The 19,508-nt window shown below is 39.1% G+C and overlaps 1 protein-coding gene across 6 annotated transcripts in view; it reads left to right on the forward strand.

The window, feature by feature from the left end:
• The window catches only part of tead3a (TEA domain family member 3 a), a 46,396-nt gene that overhangs the window by 12,283 nt on the left and 14,605 nt on the right, over positions 1–19,508 (forward strand). For all 6 annotated transcript variants that reach the window (XM_061904505.1, XM_061904506.1, XM_061904507.1 and 3 more), the window contains exon 2: positions 9,856–10,110. In XM_061904505.1, the coding sequence (XP_061760489.1) occupies positions 9,856–10,110 (255 nt within the window). The remainder of the gene's footprint in view (positions 1–9,855; positions 10,111–19,508) is intronic.

A 19,508-nucleotide genomic window follows, 5' to 3' on the forward strand; every position in this document is an offset into this window, starting at 1 on the left:
GATGGAGCTGGATGAAGTTGCTGGGGAGAGAGAAGTCTGGGCTTCTGTGCTTGGGTTGCTGCTCCCGCGACCAGACTTCGGCTAAGCGGAAGAAAATAGATGGGTGGATGGAATTCCACACATTGAGTCTATTAGAATGCTAAAACTAGAGACCAAGTAGAATCAATATTCAATATACCAGTGTGCAGCTTTTTAAACATATCAAGAAAAGCTTTTCTTTTAGAAGAAATTAGATTTTGTGTTTTCTTGTTTTTCTTTGCTGCCATTTCAAGTTTTTTTTAAACACATAACTGCTCCAGCACCCCCGAGATCCCGAGAGGGACACGCGGTAGAAAATGGATGGATGGATAAAACAGGTTGTTTTCTTTTAGTGCTTCGCCTTTCCTTTTTTAATATTTTTTTTAATGGAAACATTTGAAAAAACATGTTATTTTTGTAACAGCAGAATTAGCAGCACGGATAAAGTATAAATATTTATTTAGGGACCAAATGTCCCTGTGGGACAGAGGACCCCATTGAATTTCTAGCGTTTTATTCTTTCTTTACTGTTATTCCGCAGCTTTGAGCTGTAATTTGACTCCCTTAACATGCTTCAAAACTCACCAAATTTGACACACACATCAGCGCTGGCAAATATTGCTATTTTATCAAAAAACCTAGCCCCCAAAACTAAAAATTGCACTCTAGCGCCCCCTAGAAAGAAAAAACACAACACTGCCTTTAACTTCCAGTAGGAATGTCGTAGCGACCAGAAACAAAAACCTCTATGTAGGTCTCACTTAGACCTAGATTTAATACAATGACATCCTTCAGCAAAAATCAACAGGAAGTTTGCAATTCCCCCTTCAAAACAAAAGTTTTGTAAAAACACTCACCTTTTCCTCCTTGAGCTGTAATTTGACCCCCTTAACATGCTTCAAAACTCACCAAACAGGACACACACATCAGGACTGGCGAAAATTGCGATCTAATCAAAAAAACCTAACCCCAAAACTCAAAATTGCGCTCTACTGCCCCCTAGGAATAAAACACAGGCAAAACTGCTCCTAGGAAGAAAACACAGACAAAACTGCCTGTAACTTCCAGTAGGAATGTCATAGAGACATGAAACAAAAAACCTCTATGTAGGTATCACTTAGACCTACATTTCATATATTGACAACTCCGAGCAAAAATCAACAGGAAGTTTGCAATTCCCCCTTCAAAACAACAGTTTTGTAAAAACACTCACCTTTGCCTCTTTGAGCTGTAATTTGACCCCCTTAACATGCTTCAAAACTCACCAAACAAGACACACACATCAGGACAGGCGAAAATTGCGATCTAATCAAAAAAACCTAACCCCAAAACTCAAAATTGCGCTCTACTGCCCCCTACGAATAAAACACAGGCAAAACTGCTCCTAGGAACAAAACACAGACAAAACTGCCTGTAACTTCCAGTAGGAATGTCGTAGAGACACGAAACAAAAAACCTCTATGTAGGTATCACTTAGACCTACATTTCATATATGAGAACTCCCAGCAAAAATCAACAGGAAATTTGCAATTCCCCCTTCAAAACAAAAGTTTTGTAAAAGGCTGTCACCTTTTTTCAAACATTATCTCCTCTGAGCGGGTTTGTCGTGTCTGCTTCAAACTAACACAGGAGAGAGATTGAACCCTTCTGATTAAAAGTTGATGAAAGAGTTTGAATTACTGCTACGGTTTTGATTTTATCAGCCTTCAAAGAACCGCTGCGCTGAAAACCATTTCAAAGATGGCGGACGTGCGCAGACACAGTGAGGGTGAGGTTGTTTTTTTTCTTTCTTTTTTTCCGTACCGTCTGCTGCTGGTGCACATGCACCAACATTCGTGAGGGAGGGGCTGTGATCGTCTATGCCAAGATGGCTGCCAGGTGCAGTAGCTAAGCCGGTATGTTTTAAAGTTGTTGTTTGCCTGCATATCGTAAAAACAACCGTCCAACATTTTACAAATAACTGTAAACTTATAGGTGCCGACCATCAAGGCCGAGTTGCGAGGAGAGAGTGTGTCGATGTTAAGATATTACGCTGAGTTGGTAAGTCTATCTGTTTGCTAATAGTAGCTACTAGCCGTACCCATGTATTTTCAATGGGTGGTTAGCATCGGGTTTTAATCCTGCTTCCTCCTATGTTTCTGCTCCGATTGAATTTCTTTGTATGTCGAGTCTTTATTTTAGGTACTTACATATGGTGCCTGACTGTTGTGGCGTTTTAAGGCCATCTGCACTTTTTATGCGCCGAGTTGGTAGGTCTATCTGTTAGCTAATAGTAGGCACTAGCCGTACCAATGTATTTTCATTCTAACTTATATCTGTCAGTAGACACGTTATGGAAGATAAAAACTACGGCATTTATAATACTAAGTAGTTCTAACTTATATCTGTCAGTAGACACGTTATGGAATGTGAAAACTACAACATTATACTAATTAGTGTGTACTTCTAACTTACATCCGTCAGTAGACACGTTATGGAAGGTAAAAACTACAACATTTATGATACAAAGTAGTGTATAGTTCTAACTTATATCTGTCAGTAGACACGTTAGGGAAGGTAAAAATTACAATATAATACAAAGTAGTGTGTTCTAATTTACAAACCCCGTTTCCATATGAGTTGGGAAATTGTGTTAGATGTAAATGTAAACGGATACAATGATTTGCAAATCCTTTTCAATCCATATTCAATTTAATGCACTACAAAGACAAGATATTTGATGTTCAAACTCATACAATTTTTTTTTTGCAAATAATAATTAACTTAGAATTTCATGGCTGCAACACGTGCCAAAGTAGTTGGGAAAGGGCATGTTCACCACTGTGTTACATCACCTTTTCTTTTAACAACACTCAATAAACTTTTGGGAATTGAGGAAACTAATTGTTGAAGCTTTGAAAGTAGAATTCTTTCCCATTCTTGTTTTACGTAGAGCTTCAATCGTTCAACAGTCCGGGGTCTTCCATATATACTCGGTCCCGTCCATCGCTGCTTGCAGCTTTAATTATGAATTAATTTGTCATCTCTGTTGTTCGTAAGCACATGCCTAAAATAACTTAAGCTGCATTTGAAATACAATGGAAAAATTAGATTGATTATCTGACTAGATATTCATTGACTAATCGACTATCAAAGTAATTATTAGTTGCAGCCTTACACTGCATAGTGGAAGGTTTGTTTTGAAACATTCTCTCCCCAACTATTGAGGATCACTATAACCACAAACACCAAATCAGATATAATTTAGTTCTTGTCCGCATGGGAACACTTTTTTTTTTCTTTCTATTTTTCAGGTTGAAAAACCAAACTCTTAGGAGAACAGCATTACTGAAAATTTTAATTTACCCTTGGAGATGAATAAAGTATGTCAGATTCTGATTCCACCTGAAGTCCTGAAACTCAGATTACATTATCACCATTACAATTTGGTACACTTCTTTAGGGTCAGTTTTCATCCATTAGGTTAAACACCCAAATGAGAAATTACGAAAGAAGGAATATATTTTCAGATGTTTTCAAATTAATTCTGTTTTAGCCATTACATGCGATAGAGAGCCCTATAAGAAACAGCATCTTTCCAGTTTAGGACCTGTTGCGCAACAACTTTTAAGTCTTACATATCCCTCCCCCTGTATATCACAATGTTCTTTAAGACTTTGCTCTCTCCTGACTATGTCGCTCTGGGTCTGCCTGATCTCTATGGCAACAACACAGTCCTGTCGGCAGTGATTGAAAATAGGAAAGCCCTGTGCTTGTGTGTCCAATAAGCCTGCACCACAGCAGGGGAAGCTGGGCGACCACACTGATCCGCTGAGACCTGACTGTGGTGGGGACCATGTTAGCCGTGCTCTGGAAAACATTACACACCAGCCAATGTTAATGTTGTAGATGTCTGCTAGTTTTCTGAGCAGACTTGGAGCATCCTCAACAATAACAGAAGAATGTGTAATTTCCTCATGTGACCCTTGCAGACGATGGATCAGGTTATTTCTTTTTAAGTTAATGTGAACTAAATGTTGGCTTCACTGGATTTGCCGCTGTTCACAGAGCAAAGATAGTAATATTTTAATCTGATTACACAAGTTGTTTTTGACACAATCATGTCACATACTATACATGGCATCTTGCTCAGTTCACCATAGGGTTAAAATGGTTCACAAAATTTTATCACAGTTTTTGGTCATTGTTTTCAGTTAGGTTCTCTGCACATTACTGTTTTTTTTAACACCCCATAACACCATATATCTTAATAACTCACAATTACCATTTTTTATTTGATCGATTATGTAATGTATAGTTACATACAACCCTCTGTTTTTTAAGTTAATGTAGTCGCGGCCGAAATTATCGAATCGGCCAATAGAAACTGAATTGACTGTTAAATGCAGAGTATCACAGAAATTGACATTAATGTGACTGAAATGCTGTCATTATGAGCGGAAGGAACGTTTGCCTAGGGAAAACATGTGTCCATAACTGCTCATTCATTGAAACAGTCAACCTCGCCTTCCGAACTTAACAATGTCAAAACAGTCACTTGAAACAGTGACTAAGTATTTGAACAAACTACAAAGTTAATGGTAGCCAGTAGGGTTGCACAAAATAAATTATATAAATTTGGCCGGCAATAAAAGTTTTAGTACTTTTAATACTCGTGTGATTGGACAGTTTTTGAGGAAGAGGCTCCCCGACCAGAGGAAAGCAGACATTGTGTTTGAAATGCACAGATTATTGTATGAAATAAAACAAGAGTGAAAACAGACATTGTGTACTTTATATCTTGGAACACTGTAATAATAATTACTTAATGTGTCGTTTTTCAGCTTAGTGTGTTGTTGTTGTTGTTGCAGCCACAAGAAGTCACAAAGTACGACACTCTTTTTAACCTTTATTGCCAAACATCAACAACACATTACCATACACATTTTCAGTATTGTTACAGCACGCTGTAACAATAGTTATTCAACATTTTTTTTGTTTTCAATTTCATAACTTTCTCCTGTCCCATGTCCCGAACGGCTGAATAGTATAGCAATTAACGTCCCCTTGTTCAGAAGTTGCACAGTCCATATTCACAAACATATATTCCGCTAATTTATAAGTAAAACGTTCATTAAAAATAAAGTGATAATTCTGAATGATTAGTTTCAGTGTAGACAAAGATGTGGATGTTGTGGATGTCATCACTGTCAATGACAGTTGCCATTGCTCCTTCAGGACACACTGACCCTTAGTGTTTTGGAAAATAATTACAAGTCTGGAGCCAGCCCCACAGAAGAACTATAAATCAAACAAGACTCCTTCAAGAGAGGACACAAGCTACCTAACACAAGAGTATATTCCAGCCTTAAGTCAGCCATCCTCGCCTTCATTGCAGCAAATAAAGTTTCATATAAGTGTCAACCCCAAAGGACAAGGAATAGCTAAACATACTACACTATACACCGAAGGACAAAATGAAGAGGGCCGCATTTTCAAGAGCAATGGGGCTCAGGGGCACGACGTCGAACTTTGAATGTTCTATCAGAGGGTGCATCACAGGTTATATTGCTTTGAGACTGCGTTCACGTAATTATAAGGTAAAAACATCAGCTTTTACACTGCACTGTCAATAAACTAATTTTTTGGCCCTCGCTACTCAATAATAGCATGTGCAGCTAGACAGTTAACAGAGACTCCAGAAACGTTTAATGTTTCTTCTTTTGACTTATTTTCCTTCCTCAGTTAAATTTTTGTACACGTCTTCCTCCATTAAGGTTTGTTAGACTGAAAATTAACATAAAATAAACATTACCAAAGTGTAAAGTCCATTGTGTATTTTACATAATGTCCACTGTGTATTTTACAGAAATAAAATAGTTTTAATGTTAATACATTCACACAATAAACTACAGATGTTTACTCAGGAACAAATAAAACATCCACATTGCACACAAACTTAAACCTAATATATAGTGTTATTTCCTTCTACTGGTCAAATTTAGCGATGCACATATTTAACAAGCTTTAATCGCCAGAGTTGTTCTCAGACAACAAAAAACCACGACCACGAATACTAAAAAACAAAGTCAGCAATTTCAAAACAAAACTAATTGTATATATTTACGCACATTATCTATTGACAAATATTTGACCACGTTTCGTGATGAAGCTTGCATGCTGGGATTTCTACCATTGTTGCTGCTTGTCTAGGACTCGAGCACTTGCTCGGAGCAGAACATTCATACTGTGTTCAGTCGTTGTTAAAAGTCACCCCACTGCTGCTTTATTGTGATATTACGATCGACGGTTTTGAAAGCAGTGCTAAGATCGAGGAGCAGCAACATAGATGATGCATCAGAATCCATCGTTAGCAATAGATCATGTCATTTTTGCGAGGGCTGTCTCCGAAGAGTGATTTGTCCTGAAACCGGATTGAAAGGTTTCACATAGATTGCTGGATGCTAAGTGTTCATTTAGCTGCTCTGCAACAATTTTTTCGATGATTTTCAAAATAAAGGGAAGGTGAGACACCGGTCCGTAGTTTACCATGAGTTCAGGATCGAGGTTAGGTCTTTTAAGGAGAGGATGAATAACCGCTTTTTTGAATGCTAGGGGATCAGTGCCAGAGGAAAGAGATACGTTTATAATACTGATGGACCTAATAATACAAAGAGCTCCCTGATAAGTTTCCCAGGAAGTGGGTCAAGTAAACATGTTGTTTGTTTTGTTCCATTTACACGTTGTAAAAATTCTTCTAATGTTATTTCATCAAAACAAGAGAAGCTATTTTGGAGGGCGGTATCCGCCGTGTATACAGTTGTATCTGTGTTAATAGAACCCAGTTGTAGCTGGGACGCATTGTCTTTAATTTCCTTTCTAATGAGTTAAATTTTCTTATTAAAGCAATTCATAAAACCATCTGCTGAGTGGGTGGAGCTACTGGAAGGAGTCCCTTGTTGGGTTAGCGATACTACTGTACTAAACAAAAATTTAGGATCGTTTTTATATTAAGGCGGATGAGATTTGAGTAATATTTAGCTTTAGCTAAGGTAAGCATGCGTTTATAAGTTATTAAACTATCACTCCATGCTTGATGGTGCACCTCAAGTTAAGTTGCGCGCCATTTGTGTTCCAGCTTTCTTCATGATAATTTATGAGCTCTAGTTTTTTCTGTAAACCATTGGATACGCCTTTTTGGAGCCTGTTTTACCTTCAGCGGTGCTATACTATCAATGGTTTTGCGCAGTGCGTCGTTAAAGTTGTTAGTGAGGTTATAATTTGGGAATGGTGCCATTACCGAGGGCAGTAGGCCAGCAAGAGTCGTCGTTGTGGCAGCATTAATGTTGCAGCCGCAATAGCAGTTATTATTATTATCAGCTTGCCGAACATGAGTCTGAACTTCGAATTTTATAAGGTAATGATCGGGCATTACTTTAGTATACGGGAGTATCATAACTTTGGAACCGGTGATACCCCTGACAAGCACTAGGTCTATCATATTACCGTTGCGATGCGTGGGTTTATTTATTATTTGTGTAAGACCACTGCTATCAATTATAGTCTGGAGCGCCACGCACGGTGGGTCCGATGGGGTATTCATATGGATATTAAAGTCCCCCATTATAATTATATTATCGGCGTGCGTCACTAAATCCGCAACAAACTCTGATAATTCACTGATAAAGTCCGAATAGGGCCCTGGGGGGCAGTAGATAACAGCCAGGTATAGAGGCAGCGGTGTGACCGACCTCATAGTAAGCACCTCAAACGATTTATATTTATTACTTAGGTTAGGACTAACGTTAAAGTTTTTGTTGTATATTAGTGCGACCCCCCCACCCCTTTTAAGGGGACGGGCAATATCCGCATTCGTATAGTTAGGATGAGATGCCTCTTTTAGCGCCAAAAAAATTGTCTGGTTTAAGCCAGGTTTCGCTGAGACCAATGACGTTAAGATTGTTGTCTTTAATGACCTCATTAACTAATAGCGTTTTGGGAGACAATGATCTTATGCTTTAGTGCAGTTAGTCAAGTGTGACTCAAGCAGAAATCTATGTTTGTAGACAAGAAAACAGCGCCCCTGGTTAGGGTGAATGCCGTCTCTTATCAGCAAGCCAGGTTTGCCCCAGAAAGAGGGCCAATTATCAATATATGTTGGTCCTTGTTGTCTACAGAAGCTAGCCAGCCACTTATTAAGCAAGACTAATCTGCTATAACTCTCATCATTGACTCTTGCAGGCTGAGGGCCAGGGACAATTACTCGATGCCTGGACATCTTTTTAGCGAGATCACAAGTCCTGGTTATGTTTCTCTTTGTAATCTCTGACTGTCTCATCTTAGTGTCATTGGAGCCAACGTGTATAACTATGTTCGCATAACTAGTGGTACGATTAGTTTGTCGTACGTGTTTACTTGGCCTGTTGCAAGTTAGCTCCCTAATATTAGGGAGTCAGGTGCTCTGGCCCCGGGAATACACTTAATTGTGGCTGGTTTGCTAAGCTTTATGTTTCGGCTGAAGGAGTCCCCTCTGACTAAAGTGTGGTGTTCGGTAGACTGGAGTGTAGGACTAGCTAAAGGGCTAAATCTGTTATGCGTTTCAACCGGTGCACCGTTGCTTTTAGGCCGCATAGGGCTGCTACAGGCTGGGCTGGTTAGCTCGCTACAGCTAACGCTAGCAGATGTGTCCGCAACATCTAAGTTTACGAAATTACACTGCTCTAACTGGCGGACACTGCTCTCTAGCAGAGCCAACCTATTCATGAGTAAGGTGCACGAAGCGCAGCCATATTCACAGTACTTTCTGTCACCGAGTGGAGTGCCAGCTGTCTTCGGGGAAGTGGTGGTCACAGTGTGCGTGGGAGTAGCTTCCTTCAGACCGGCGCTGCCTTTCTCCGCGCTAGCTTCGTTAGTTTAGCAGCTAGCTAGCTGCAGGCGGAGTGGTGAGACAGAGATCGGGTGATTTGCAAGTTAAATGGAACTACTAAATATGTTTGGGAAGTAGTAAAGAAAGTATCAAAACAATTAAAAGCACACAGAACGATACTTAACTTTTTTGCAACAGTGGCGGCGAGCAGTCACTCACGGTCTGATCTTAGTGTCTGATCTTTAAGATTCAAACCATTACATAATTCAACCGTTTCTACCATTAATTATGCATTTCAGTTGAGCTTCAGCTTATCAGTTTTCAAACTATTCATACTAATTAATCAATATTTAACATATTTTGATGATTTTAATCTTTTCCGGGTGATTTATACCATGCATTGATTTCTGTTTCCACAGCAGCGCACGTCTGACTTTTGGCAGCAAATGTTTGTTCCTACTTTCGGAATCAAACACAAGTGTGTTTTCTAATCATGGCAGACTCGATAGTAGACAACGAAGATGACTATTTTTTGGACAAATGAGGATTCACAAATTTACACTTTTGAAGCTAAATCTACTGCTACTTATAGAAGCCAGCAAGGAAGAGTGAGACGTTGGAGCGGACGGAAGCCAGGAGAGTGAGGCAAAAGCGATTTTGACGCTATAAATATTGAACTTGGCACCAAGCTATTTTGACATAAATGCCGTCGCTAGCTTTTACGGCTAATGCCGTGGAATGGCATTATGTTAATACGCTAGAAAAAGAGTTCTTGAATGTGTGCTCGGAACTACACATGCTGCAAACTAGGTACTAAAAACATAGTCTGAACAACACACGCTTTCCAAACAGTTTCAGGTTCAACTAAATGGTTCTAAATGTTCGCAATTTCTTAATTGATGTTTAAACTTAATTTCACCTGGAGTTAATAATAATGGTTTGTGTTTTGACACCTGACATCTGCGTCTGTATATCTCTCCTGTTTATTCAAGGTGTGGCTGGAGCCGTCATCATTGCGTCGGAGTGGAGTTGCCGTGGCAGCCCTGATGGGGCACAGGAGGAAGGTGATGGTGGCGGGGGTGTCGCAGATGGAGACGGACTTGCCGATGGGGCAGATCGGGGATTGGATGGCGACCCCGAAGGGGTTTGGAGTCCAGACATTGAGCAGAGCTTTCAGGAAGCTCTGGCCATCTACCCTCCCTGCGGCAGGAGGAAGATCATACTCTCAGATGAGGGAAAGATGTATGGTGAGGAAGAACACTTTACTCTCGACCAGAACTGTCCAAAAGGTAGCTTTGAGGTTACCATTAGCCTGTCACCTTTATTAAATGTAATTACACATTAACACAAAGTAGCATAAAGACTAGGATGTTAATCTTACAATAAGTCACAATTTAATTAGATTCAGATTCTTGGGGTGACAATTCGGTTCAAAATAAGTTCTCGAATCTAACAGATTTTTGCAATATAATACAGTATTAACTCAACTTACGAGCACGTTGTGTTCCACTACAGAGCTCATAACTTAAAATACTTGTGACGCCAATCCGCGTCGCCTATTGAAATAAATTAAAATCAAAACATCACAATTTTAACATGAAACACGTCTTCAAAAAAACAAAAACATAAATAACAATTACTGTTTGAAAACCATTACAATTGCATGTAAAATTTAATAATATTGTTTAGTATTTACTTTGGGTCAGATTTTTGTAGTTGTCTTTTACAGGCGGATTCTCCGTCTGAACGAGGAAATTGCTGTCTTTGTTCCACGCAGACTTATTTAAGTGATGTACCACTGGGGTCAGAGTTAAGGCTGCAAACAAAACGTATTTGCAATTTATCGCTCCAAAATTGCAATTTGATTTGCAATTTATATTTATAAGTGCATAAAACTGTGGAAATACCATGTTACTTTCCGACTGTCAATCAATATATTCTTGTCTTCTTCTAGTGCTTTTAAACTGAGGAAATCCGATAAAAATTAAACAGCAAGTATCATCACTCAAGGATGAGGAATTGCTAAACATGACACACTACACATAGGGCTGGGCGATATGTTGAGTTTGTAAGATACATCGATATATTTTTAAACAAGATATGAATTAAGAACATTTCATAATATCGATATAATTTATTTCACATTAAAATGACCAAACACTGCTTATTTGTTGTGTTCCTTGATTCTCCCCCACTCCCTATCATGGGCTACTAAAGCTCTCTCCTTACTCCTTCCAAGACGTGCTTACACGTACAAGAACATCTATAATTGGTTGGTTGTCAACAATGGTGAGTCACCATTAGCTGAGATTAAGGAAAAACATTAGGGACAGGCCAATCAGAGGCAAGATAGGGCGTGTTTAGGAACCAGGAACGGAAATCTCAACAGACATTCCAAATGATGAAGAGAGAGTCGTAGAAGAGAAGAGGGAATTTTCAACGGGCGATTTATATATTCAAAAAACTAGTATTCAAACCCCGGCCAAGTCATACCAAAGACTATTAAAAAAATGGGACCCATTACCTCCCTGCTTGGCACTCAGCATCAAGGGTTGGAATTGGGGTTAAATCACCAAAAATTATTCCCGGGCGCGTCATCGCTGCTGCCCACTGCTCCCTTCACCTCCCAGGGGGTGAACAAGGGGAAGAGTCAAATACAGAGGCCAAATTTCACCACACCTAGTGTGTGTGTGACAATCGTTGGTACTTTAACTGAACTTTAACAGAGGGACTCTCTTCTTTAATTTTTTCTTTTAGCAATGTAGACGACGTCCAGGAAACCCACAATGCGTCTACTTGGCCACGTTTGGACAAATGTACGGGTCTGGATAAAACATTATTTGAGTTGTTAACCATATAAGCCCAAATCAAAACTTTTCTCGAGTTGCCAAGCCCGTCATATTTCGCAGGAGAAATGCTGCCAAAAATGTATGCCGAAGTGAGGAAGACCATAGCCGCGCAATTAAGTCAAGTCACTTACTTTTTGCGCTGACTAGAACCGTATGAGTGTGACAGTCATTACATTGTCGACTGGGAAATAAAAAGTGCCTGCCTGCACATTTATCTTTTATCTGATTTTGATACATTTTGTATTTTTTGCACAGCTATATCATTTATTTTACGTACAAATATTTTTCTGTTTTATTTATGTTATGTAATTCTGTGCTGTTAATACTCATCTTGACTAACAGGGTTAATAAAAGTGCCACTGACTGTTTACAGTACAGTTGTCATTCACTTCAATTGCAAAAATTATTATCTTTATATGTATACTTTCACCGGAAAATATATAGAGATATATATCGAATATCAAGTTTAAGTAAAAATATATCGAGCTATACGTTTTCGTCCATATATCCCAGCCCTAACTGCACACAGTAGTAGGATATGCTATCCACTAACTGCAAGCTAGAGCTCTTGAAGATGGTTTGATATGTACAGATATCGAGGATGCCAAGTAAATTATTGATACTATAGTGGTTAGATCGAAAGTTTTGGTTATCAAAAAATCTTTTGTCATTTTTGTTGGTGTTTACAAACACAGGAAATAAACCTCTCGACACGGGGGGACTTTAATGGGAAAAACCAAAGGATTTATATCAGAGCCAATAGGAGGAAATTATTTTTAATAATTTATAGATTGTTACACCACCATCCTGGGTTTTTTTCTGATTAAAACTGTGATGAACATTTTAATCATTCATCTGGAAAATGTGAAGTATCAGTATCAACGTATTAAAAATACTGCACCTGTAGCTTCTTGGTATTGGATCAGTAGGTTATATTCATGTGATGTCACATCCGGCTCATTAAATATGTTAGACTCGATGTAGTCGGCCAGCGAGCATCTGTTGTCATATGGTTCTGGGCAGCATTTTGCTGTTCTTAAAAAAAATGTCCTATGGTTGCGTTGTTTTAGGCTGTTGGAACCGTTAAAAATTCAAAAAAGGCGAAATTGTGCAGGATTCAGTTTGATATACTCTTAACATTTAGTATTTCCCATCTAAGTTTCATCTTGATATTTGTATTTTATCTTGTTTTGGAGTTCCTGAAACACGTTTTTTCTTGAACTTTTTGTAAACCGCCAACTCGGCGAGTCTACATAAAAGAAAACAAAAGGAGTTAAGCTTTTACCAAAGTCAGCAATCATAAATGAAGCTTTCAGCACATACACAATGTTGAGAGCTATAGTTATAGTTTGATAAAGACGCGGAATATTTGTAAACAGCCTGAAATAACAAAGGCAACAAACATCAGTAGACGTGAAGTTAAATCATGAAATGCAACCTTATCCAAGCAAAAGCGATGCATGATTTATCAGGGAGAGTCTTGATACCAATTTCCTTGACCGAGCCACACACAAATAAGTTGTAGACATCCATGCTTTTCTGAGTTTTCATCGGTTATGTCGTCCGGAGCACCAGATAATTCGAGATGTCTGGAAGCGCAACCGACAGATTATCCTCGGGATCACTTGACAAACCTTTTTTTGATGACATATTGGGAAAGATTCCATTGCATAGTTGGATTTTTTTGCTCATATCTTCTTTTAGTGGTAAGATTAAAGCTTCTTGCGTACTCCGATATTTTGCAGCACAGTAGCTATATTGGTTTGGTGGCCCACCACTTCGTTTACTTCCATTCAAAAATTATGTAACGCAATACAATTTATATCCAAATCTAGTATTGCCAGAAACTACTGTAAAGTAATCACACAAGAGAAGAGTAAGTTTCAGCCAGCGGCCAAATGAGGAGTCTTGGTAACCCGTTTTGAAACGTTTTTATATTATTTAAACACCAAATATGTTGTTCAGGGTTTACCTCAGCTTACCAATATACTTGTGGTGGTGGAGGCATGGTCAATCTGACACCGTCCTATAATTTGCAGAATTCGTGATAACGCATACATTTTCTTTCAAAAAGCTAAGAAAAAATATTGTGTATACATTAAAAGAACAAATCTGTTTTGTTGGTAATCATTATTCACACAGTTTTTTTCTTTATCGTTTTGGTCTGTTTTTCTTTCGGCTTTTTTATGTAACAAGGCTGTATACCAATTGTGGCTTCTTGTCTTTCAAGAAGGGCAAGCTCATTTTCACCTACTTTTAAAACACAAGTACAGTAAAGTCCTCCATATTAACCACTAAACAACAGAATGAAGCTTGAAAAATGCTCTGGCAGTGTTTTATAATTCTAGACTGCTGATTTGCTCATTTTGTTGTCAATCAAAAAGGGATTTAGCCTTAGACAGATCATCCTATCATCTTGCGGAAGCCCAGTATCCAGGCTAGCCGACTTCTCACTTACTTGCAGAGACGCTCGGCGTCTGGGGGCATGTCAAAGCTGAGAATGTATCCAATGATTTTCTGGTTTGCCTGCTCTTCAGTGGAACAACCCGTTCTATGCTCCCAATGAATGAGATTACATTTTCCATCAGCTGTCGTGAAATTAGCTGACTCTACAAAAAAATAAATACATATTTGACCACTTAAAAAAACAGTGTGTGTGTGTATGTATATATATATATATATCTATATATATATATATATATATATATATATATATATATATATATATATATATATATATATATATATATATATATATATATATATATATATGTATGTGTGTGTGTGTGTGTGTGTGTGTGTGTGTGTGTGTGTGTGTGTGTGTGTGTGTTGGTGTATATATATATATATACACCAACACACACAGTCCTGGTCAAAAGTTTACATACACTTGTAAAGAACATAGTGTCATGGCTGTCTTGAGTTTCCAATCATTTGTACATCTAAAATTTGTTTGTGGTAGAGTGATTGGAGCACATACTTGTTGGTCACAAAAAACTTTCATGAATAAATTCTTTCATGATTTTATTATGGGTCTACTGGAAATGTGACCAAATATGCTGGCTCAAAAGTATACATTCAACAATGTTAATGTTTGGTTACATGTCCCTTGGCAAGTTTCACTGCTATAAGGCGCTTTTGGTAGCCATCCACAAGCTTCTGGTTAGATATTGGACCACACCTCTTGACAAAATTGGTGCAGTTCAGCTAAATTTGTTCGTTTTCTGACATGGACTTGTTTCTTCAGCATTGTCCACACGTTTAAGTCAGGACTTTGGAAGGCCAGACTAAAACCTTCATTCTAGCCTGATTTAGCCATTCCTTTACCACTTAGTACGTGTGTTTGGGGTCATTTTCCTGTTGGAACACCCAACTGCACCCAAGACCCAACCTCTGGGCTGAAGAGTTTAGGTTGTCCTGAAGAATTTAGAGGTAATCCTCCTTTTGCATTGTCCAATTTACTCTCTGTGAAGCACAAGTTCCATTGGCAGCAAAACAGGCCCAGAGCATAATACCACCACCACCATGCTTGACGGTAGGTTTGGTGTTCCTGGGATCACAGGCCTCACCTGTTCTCGTCCAAACATATTGCTGGGTATTTTGGTCAAACAGCTAAATTGTTGTTTTGTCTGACCACATAACTATCCTCCAAAAGGTCTTATCTTTGTCCATGTGATGTCAATAGGCTGCAATATTTTCCTAAAAGCATGCAGACACTGAAGGTTTAGCCCAAGTTTTGAAGGAAATTCCAGACTTCTGAAAAGACATAAAAGAACAGCTGAACAACATTAAATACAAGCTCACCCACATCAACGAAAAATTAGCAGAGGAGTGAATTGAAAAGCTGGCGGACTGGATTCAACACGTAGGGCAGGTGTTGGGAAATATATCTCATACATCAGCAAGAAAACAAACTATTCGACTATAAAGGGAGATCCCGGCGGGAGAATATACGAATATACACTGTTTCCCGAAAGAGCCAAGGGGTCATCTATGGGTGAGTTTTTTGAGAAATTGCTCCAGGACTCGTTGGACATTCCCCTGACAACGAAACCTACTCAGTGGCCTAGTGGTCAGAGTGTCCGCCCTGAGATCGGTAGGATGGGAGTTCGGCCGAGTCATACCAAAGACCAAAATGGGACCCATTGCCTCCCTGCTTGGCACTCCGCATCAAGGGTTGGAATTGGGGGTTTAATCACCATAAATGATTCCCGGGCGCGGCACCGCTGCTGCCCACTGCTTCCCTCACTTCCCAGGGGGTGATCATGGGGATGGGTCAAATGCAGAGGACACATTTCACCACACCTAGTATGTGTGTGACAATCATTGGTACTTTAACTTTAACTTTATCTTGACATCTAGAGCAGTGTTTGTCAACCACTGTTCTGCGACACACTTGCCATGAGATACAGTCTGGTGTGCGGTGGGAGATGATACAATTTCGCCTGTTTGGGTTAAAAATATTTTTTGCAAACCACTAATCATAATCCGCAAATAATGTGCCGTTGTTGAGTGTCTCTACTCTCTGGAAATCAGCAGACTTACCACGTTATACTCTTCCATATCAGTAGGTGGTAGCAGATAGCTAATGGCTTTGTAGATGTCGGAAACAGCGGGATGCCGTGTGTATGTAAAATGGTATCTAATGCTTAAATCAAAAATAAACAAAAGCTGAGTGCCCCTAAGAAGAAAAGGCACTGAAGCTTAGGGAAGGTTATCCAGAACAAAACTAAAACTGAACTGGCTACAAAGTTAACAAAAAACAGAATGCTAGACAACAGCAAAGACTTACTGTGGAGCAAAGACGGCGTCCACAAAGTACATCCGAACATGACATCACAATCAACAATGTCCCCCCAAAGAAAGATAAAAACAACTGAAATGTTTTTGATTGCTAAAACAAAGCAAGTGTGGGGATTAGCGGTCAAGGAAGACATGAAACTGTTACAGGAAAACACCAAATAAAGAGAAAAAGCCACCCAAATAGTAGCGCAAGACAAGAACTAAAACACTACACACAGGAAAACAGCAAAAAACTCAAAATAAGTCACGGCATGATGTGACAGGTCATGACAGTACACCTACTTTGAGACAAGAGTTATAGTGACGAATGGTTGGTAATGGTATAAAGTCATGTTCAACAATTGCGACAAATTTTTGTTGTCAACATCGGCTGCTGAGTTGCATTTTTTAATAATTTCTGCTGGTGGTGTGCCTCCACATTTTTTCAATGAAAAAAATGTGCCTTGGCTCAAAAATGGTTATACAACACTTATCTATAGGGCGCACCGCGCCAAGACCCACTGGGGTCAGAGAAGACAAGCCGTGGTCAATACTAGTCACATTCCTCCGCTACAGGATTAAAGAAGAGATCCTGCGCAAGGTTTAGGTAAAGAAGAAAGTTTTTTCTGATCGGTGGGCTGATATACTTTGACCAGGATTAGCCCATAGCAGTCCTTCAGAAGCGGAAAGAATATGCTAAAGCAAAGCGAGTGTTAAAGCAGAGAAATATCCGCTTCAAGATTCCGTTCCCAGCTAAGCTGCAAGTGTTTTATGAAGACAGAGTACAGCTGTATCAGACAGCTGATGAGGCGACTAGAGACATGAAAGACAGAGGGCTTTCCAGTTAGCGCAACTATACCGCGGAAGAGCCTGGCTGATCAGCTGGCCCACTCCGCTTGGGAAACAATGGGGAGTACCAAGCCGGCAGGGGACAGGTGAGGAACGTCAGGAGATGACTCTCACCTTCTTCAGAGGAACTTTAAGTTTTGATTGACTTCTTAAAGTGTTGGTAAGCTGGACAGAACCTATAATAAGTGATGCTGTATTCACCCCAAGACATTTGCGTTCATACATTGAAACTATTGACATTGAGAACATATACAGACAAGGGATGTATCTGTAATGTTCAGAGATTTTCTTTTCTCTTTTTACCGACTGTTGTGACGGTGGCCCTTAGCCCACATCTGGAAGAGGGATTTCCCCACAGCTAGACATTTTATCTTGCTTAGCCAAGGGTCTTCTATTAGAGACCACAGCCTTAGTCACACTTTTTTGAATTATTTTATTTTTTTTATTATGGTTTGTGTTCTTGTTTGTTCTAGGAGTAGGTCTCTTAAGTTGTATTTTACCTAATCTATTGGTACATCTACAAGTAAATACATATGGCTAGTGAAAAAGTAAAATTTGTTTGGCTGGTGAACCCAATTAAATGTCGTAAAATCTTATCTAAGGTGAAGCCAGAGCAAAACCACATGGTGTATTTACAGGCGACCCACTTGACTGACAAGAGAATGTAAAACCAAAGAGAAGGGGCTTCTTAATTTGTCTTTTTCTTTATTTAAATCCGGACATAAGAGATGAGTTGCTATCTTCATCTTAAATAAGCCAAATTTTGAAGGTTAGATATTTTTATGAAAGGGAAAGATAGATGGGGAATTCAATTACCTTATTGAATGTCTCTTCACCCACGGGAGTGATGTTAGGTTCTCCCAAAAAAAATCACCATTATAGTCTTTTGATCCGTGGTCGGAATTTAAATACAGTATATATCTTCAGCCAAAATTGGACTCATCTAGTTGAAAAACTCATGATACTGTGTCCCTTTTTAAGAAAGTGTAAACACTTTTTGGGGAAGTAAGTTTACCTGACACAAAAAAACAGTTTACCTGACTATTTTGCTACCCATTCTCTTCATATAGGGCAGCACGGTTTTACAGGGGTTAGTATGTGTGCCTCGCAATACAAAGGTCCTGTGTTCGATCCCGGGCTCTGTACCTTTTGTGTTGAGTTTGCATGATCTCCCCGTGACTGCGTGGGTTCCCTCCAGGTACTCTGGCTTCCTCCCACCTCCAAATGCATGCACCTGGGGCTAGGTGGATTGGCAACACTAAATTGGCCCTAGTGAATGAATGTGAGTGTGAATGTTGTCTGTATATCTGTGTTGGCCCTGGGATGATGTGACTACTTGTCCAGGGTGTACTCCGCCTTCCACCCGTGTGCAGCTGTGATAGGCTCCAGCAGCTCCCTGTGACCCCGTAAGGGACAAGCGGTAGAAAATGGATGGATGGACTCTCTTTATACAAGAATAGATTATTTTTCTAACATTTGGGAAGGATTAAGATAATATATATACTTGTGGAATCGGGATAATAGATCTTAGTGACCATGCACCTATTTACTAATTTGTTCATTTTAATGTACGGGCAAAAAAATACATGAAAACTAAATTAAATTTTGTTAAATGACCTGTCCTTTTAAAGCACACATTAATCTGAAATTAGTCTCTTCTTAGAGTCCAATGATACCAGAGAGGTCTTATCTGTTATGTGATTGGACACTTTGAAGGCCAAGAATTCGCCTCAAAACTTTACAGCTGGCCAAACAAAAGGGAGGATGGGGCTTACCTTACTTTAGACATTATTATTTTGCAGTGCAGATGAGAGTATAATATGCTAGTGAAACCCATCATTTGTTGCTAAATGGGAAAATATTAAAGAAAAAAATGCCCTCCATCCCCAAACATGCAATCTTGGCTGATAAGAACCTACAAACCCACATAACATCGATAACCTACAGGTGAAATGGACCTTTTAAAGTGTGCAAAATTATCATGAAGCAATACAAACTCGAGAATACTATTACTGTTCCTAAATGGTGTGCCTCTTCAGAGTTTACACCTCATATTGTGTTGATATGATGGTGTAAAATGTAACAAATGTGTGATTGAACTGTTTACAAAAGCTTATAATTCAGAAAATATTGATAGAACTGTTTTCATTGTACGTATTTTCAAA

Source organism: Nerophis ophidion, linkage group LG06, assembly GCF_033978795.1.
Source record: "Nerophis ophidion isolate RoL-2023_Sa linkage group LG06, RoL_Noph_v1.0, whole genome shotgun sequence".
In the NCBI taxonomy this organism is placed as follows: domain Eukaryota; kingdom Metazoa; phylum Chordata; class Actinopteri; order Syngnathiformes; family Syngnathidae; genus Nerophis; species Nerophis ophidion.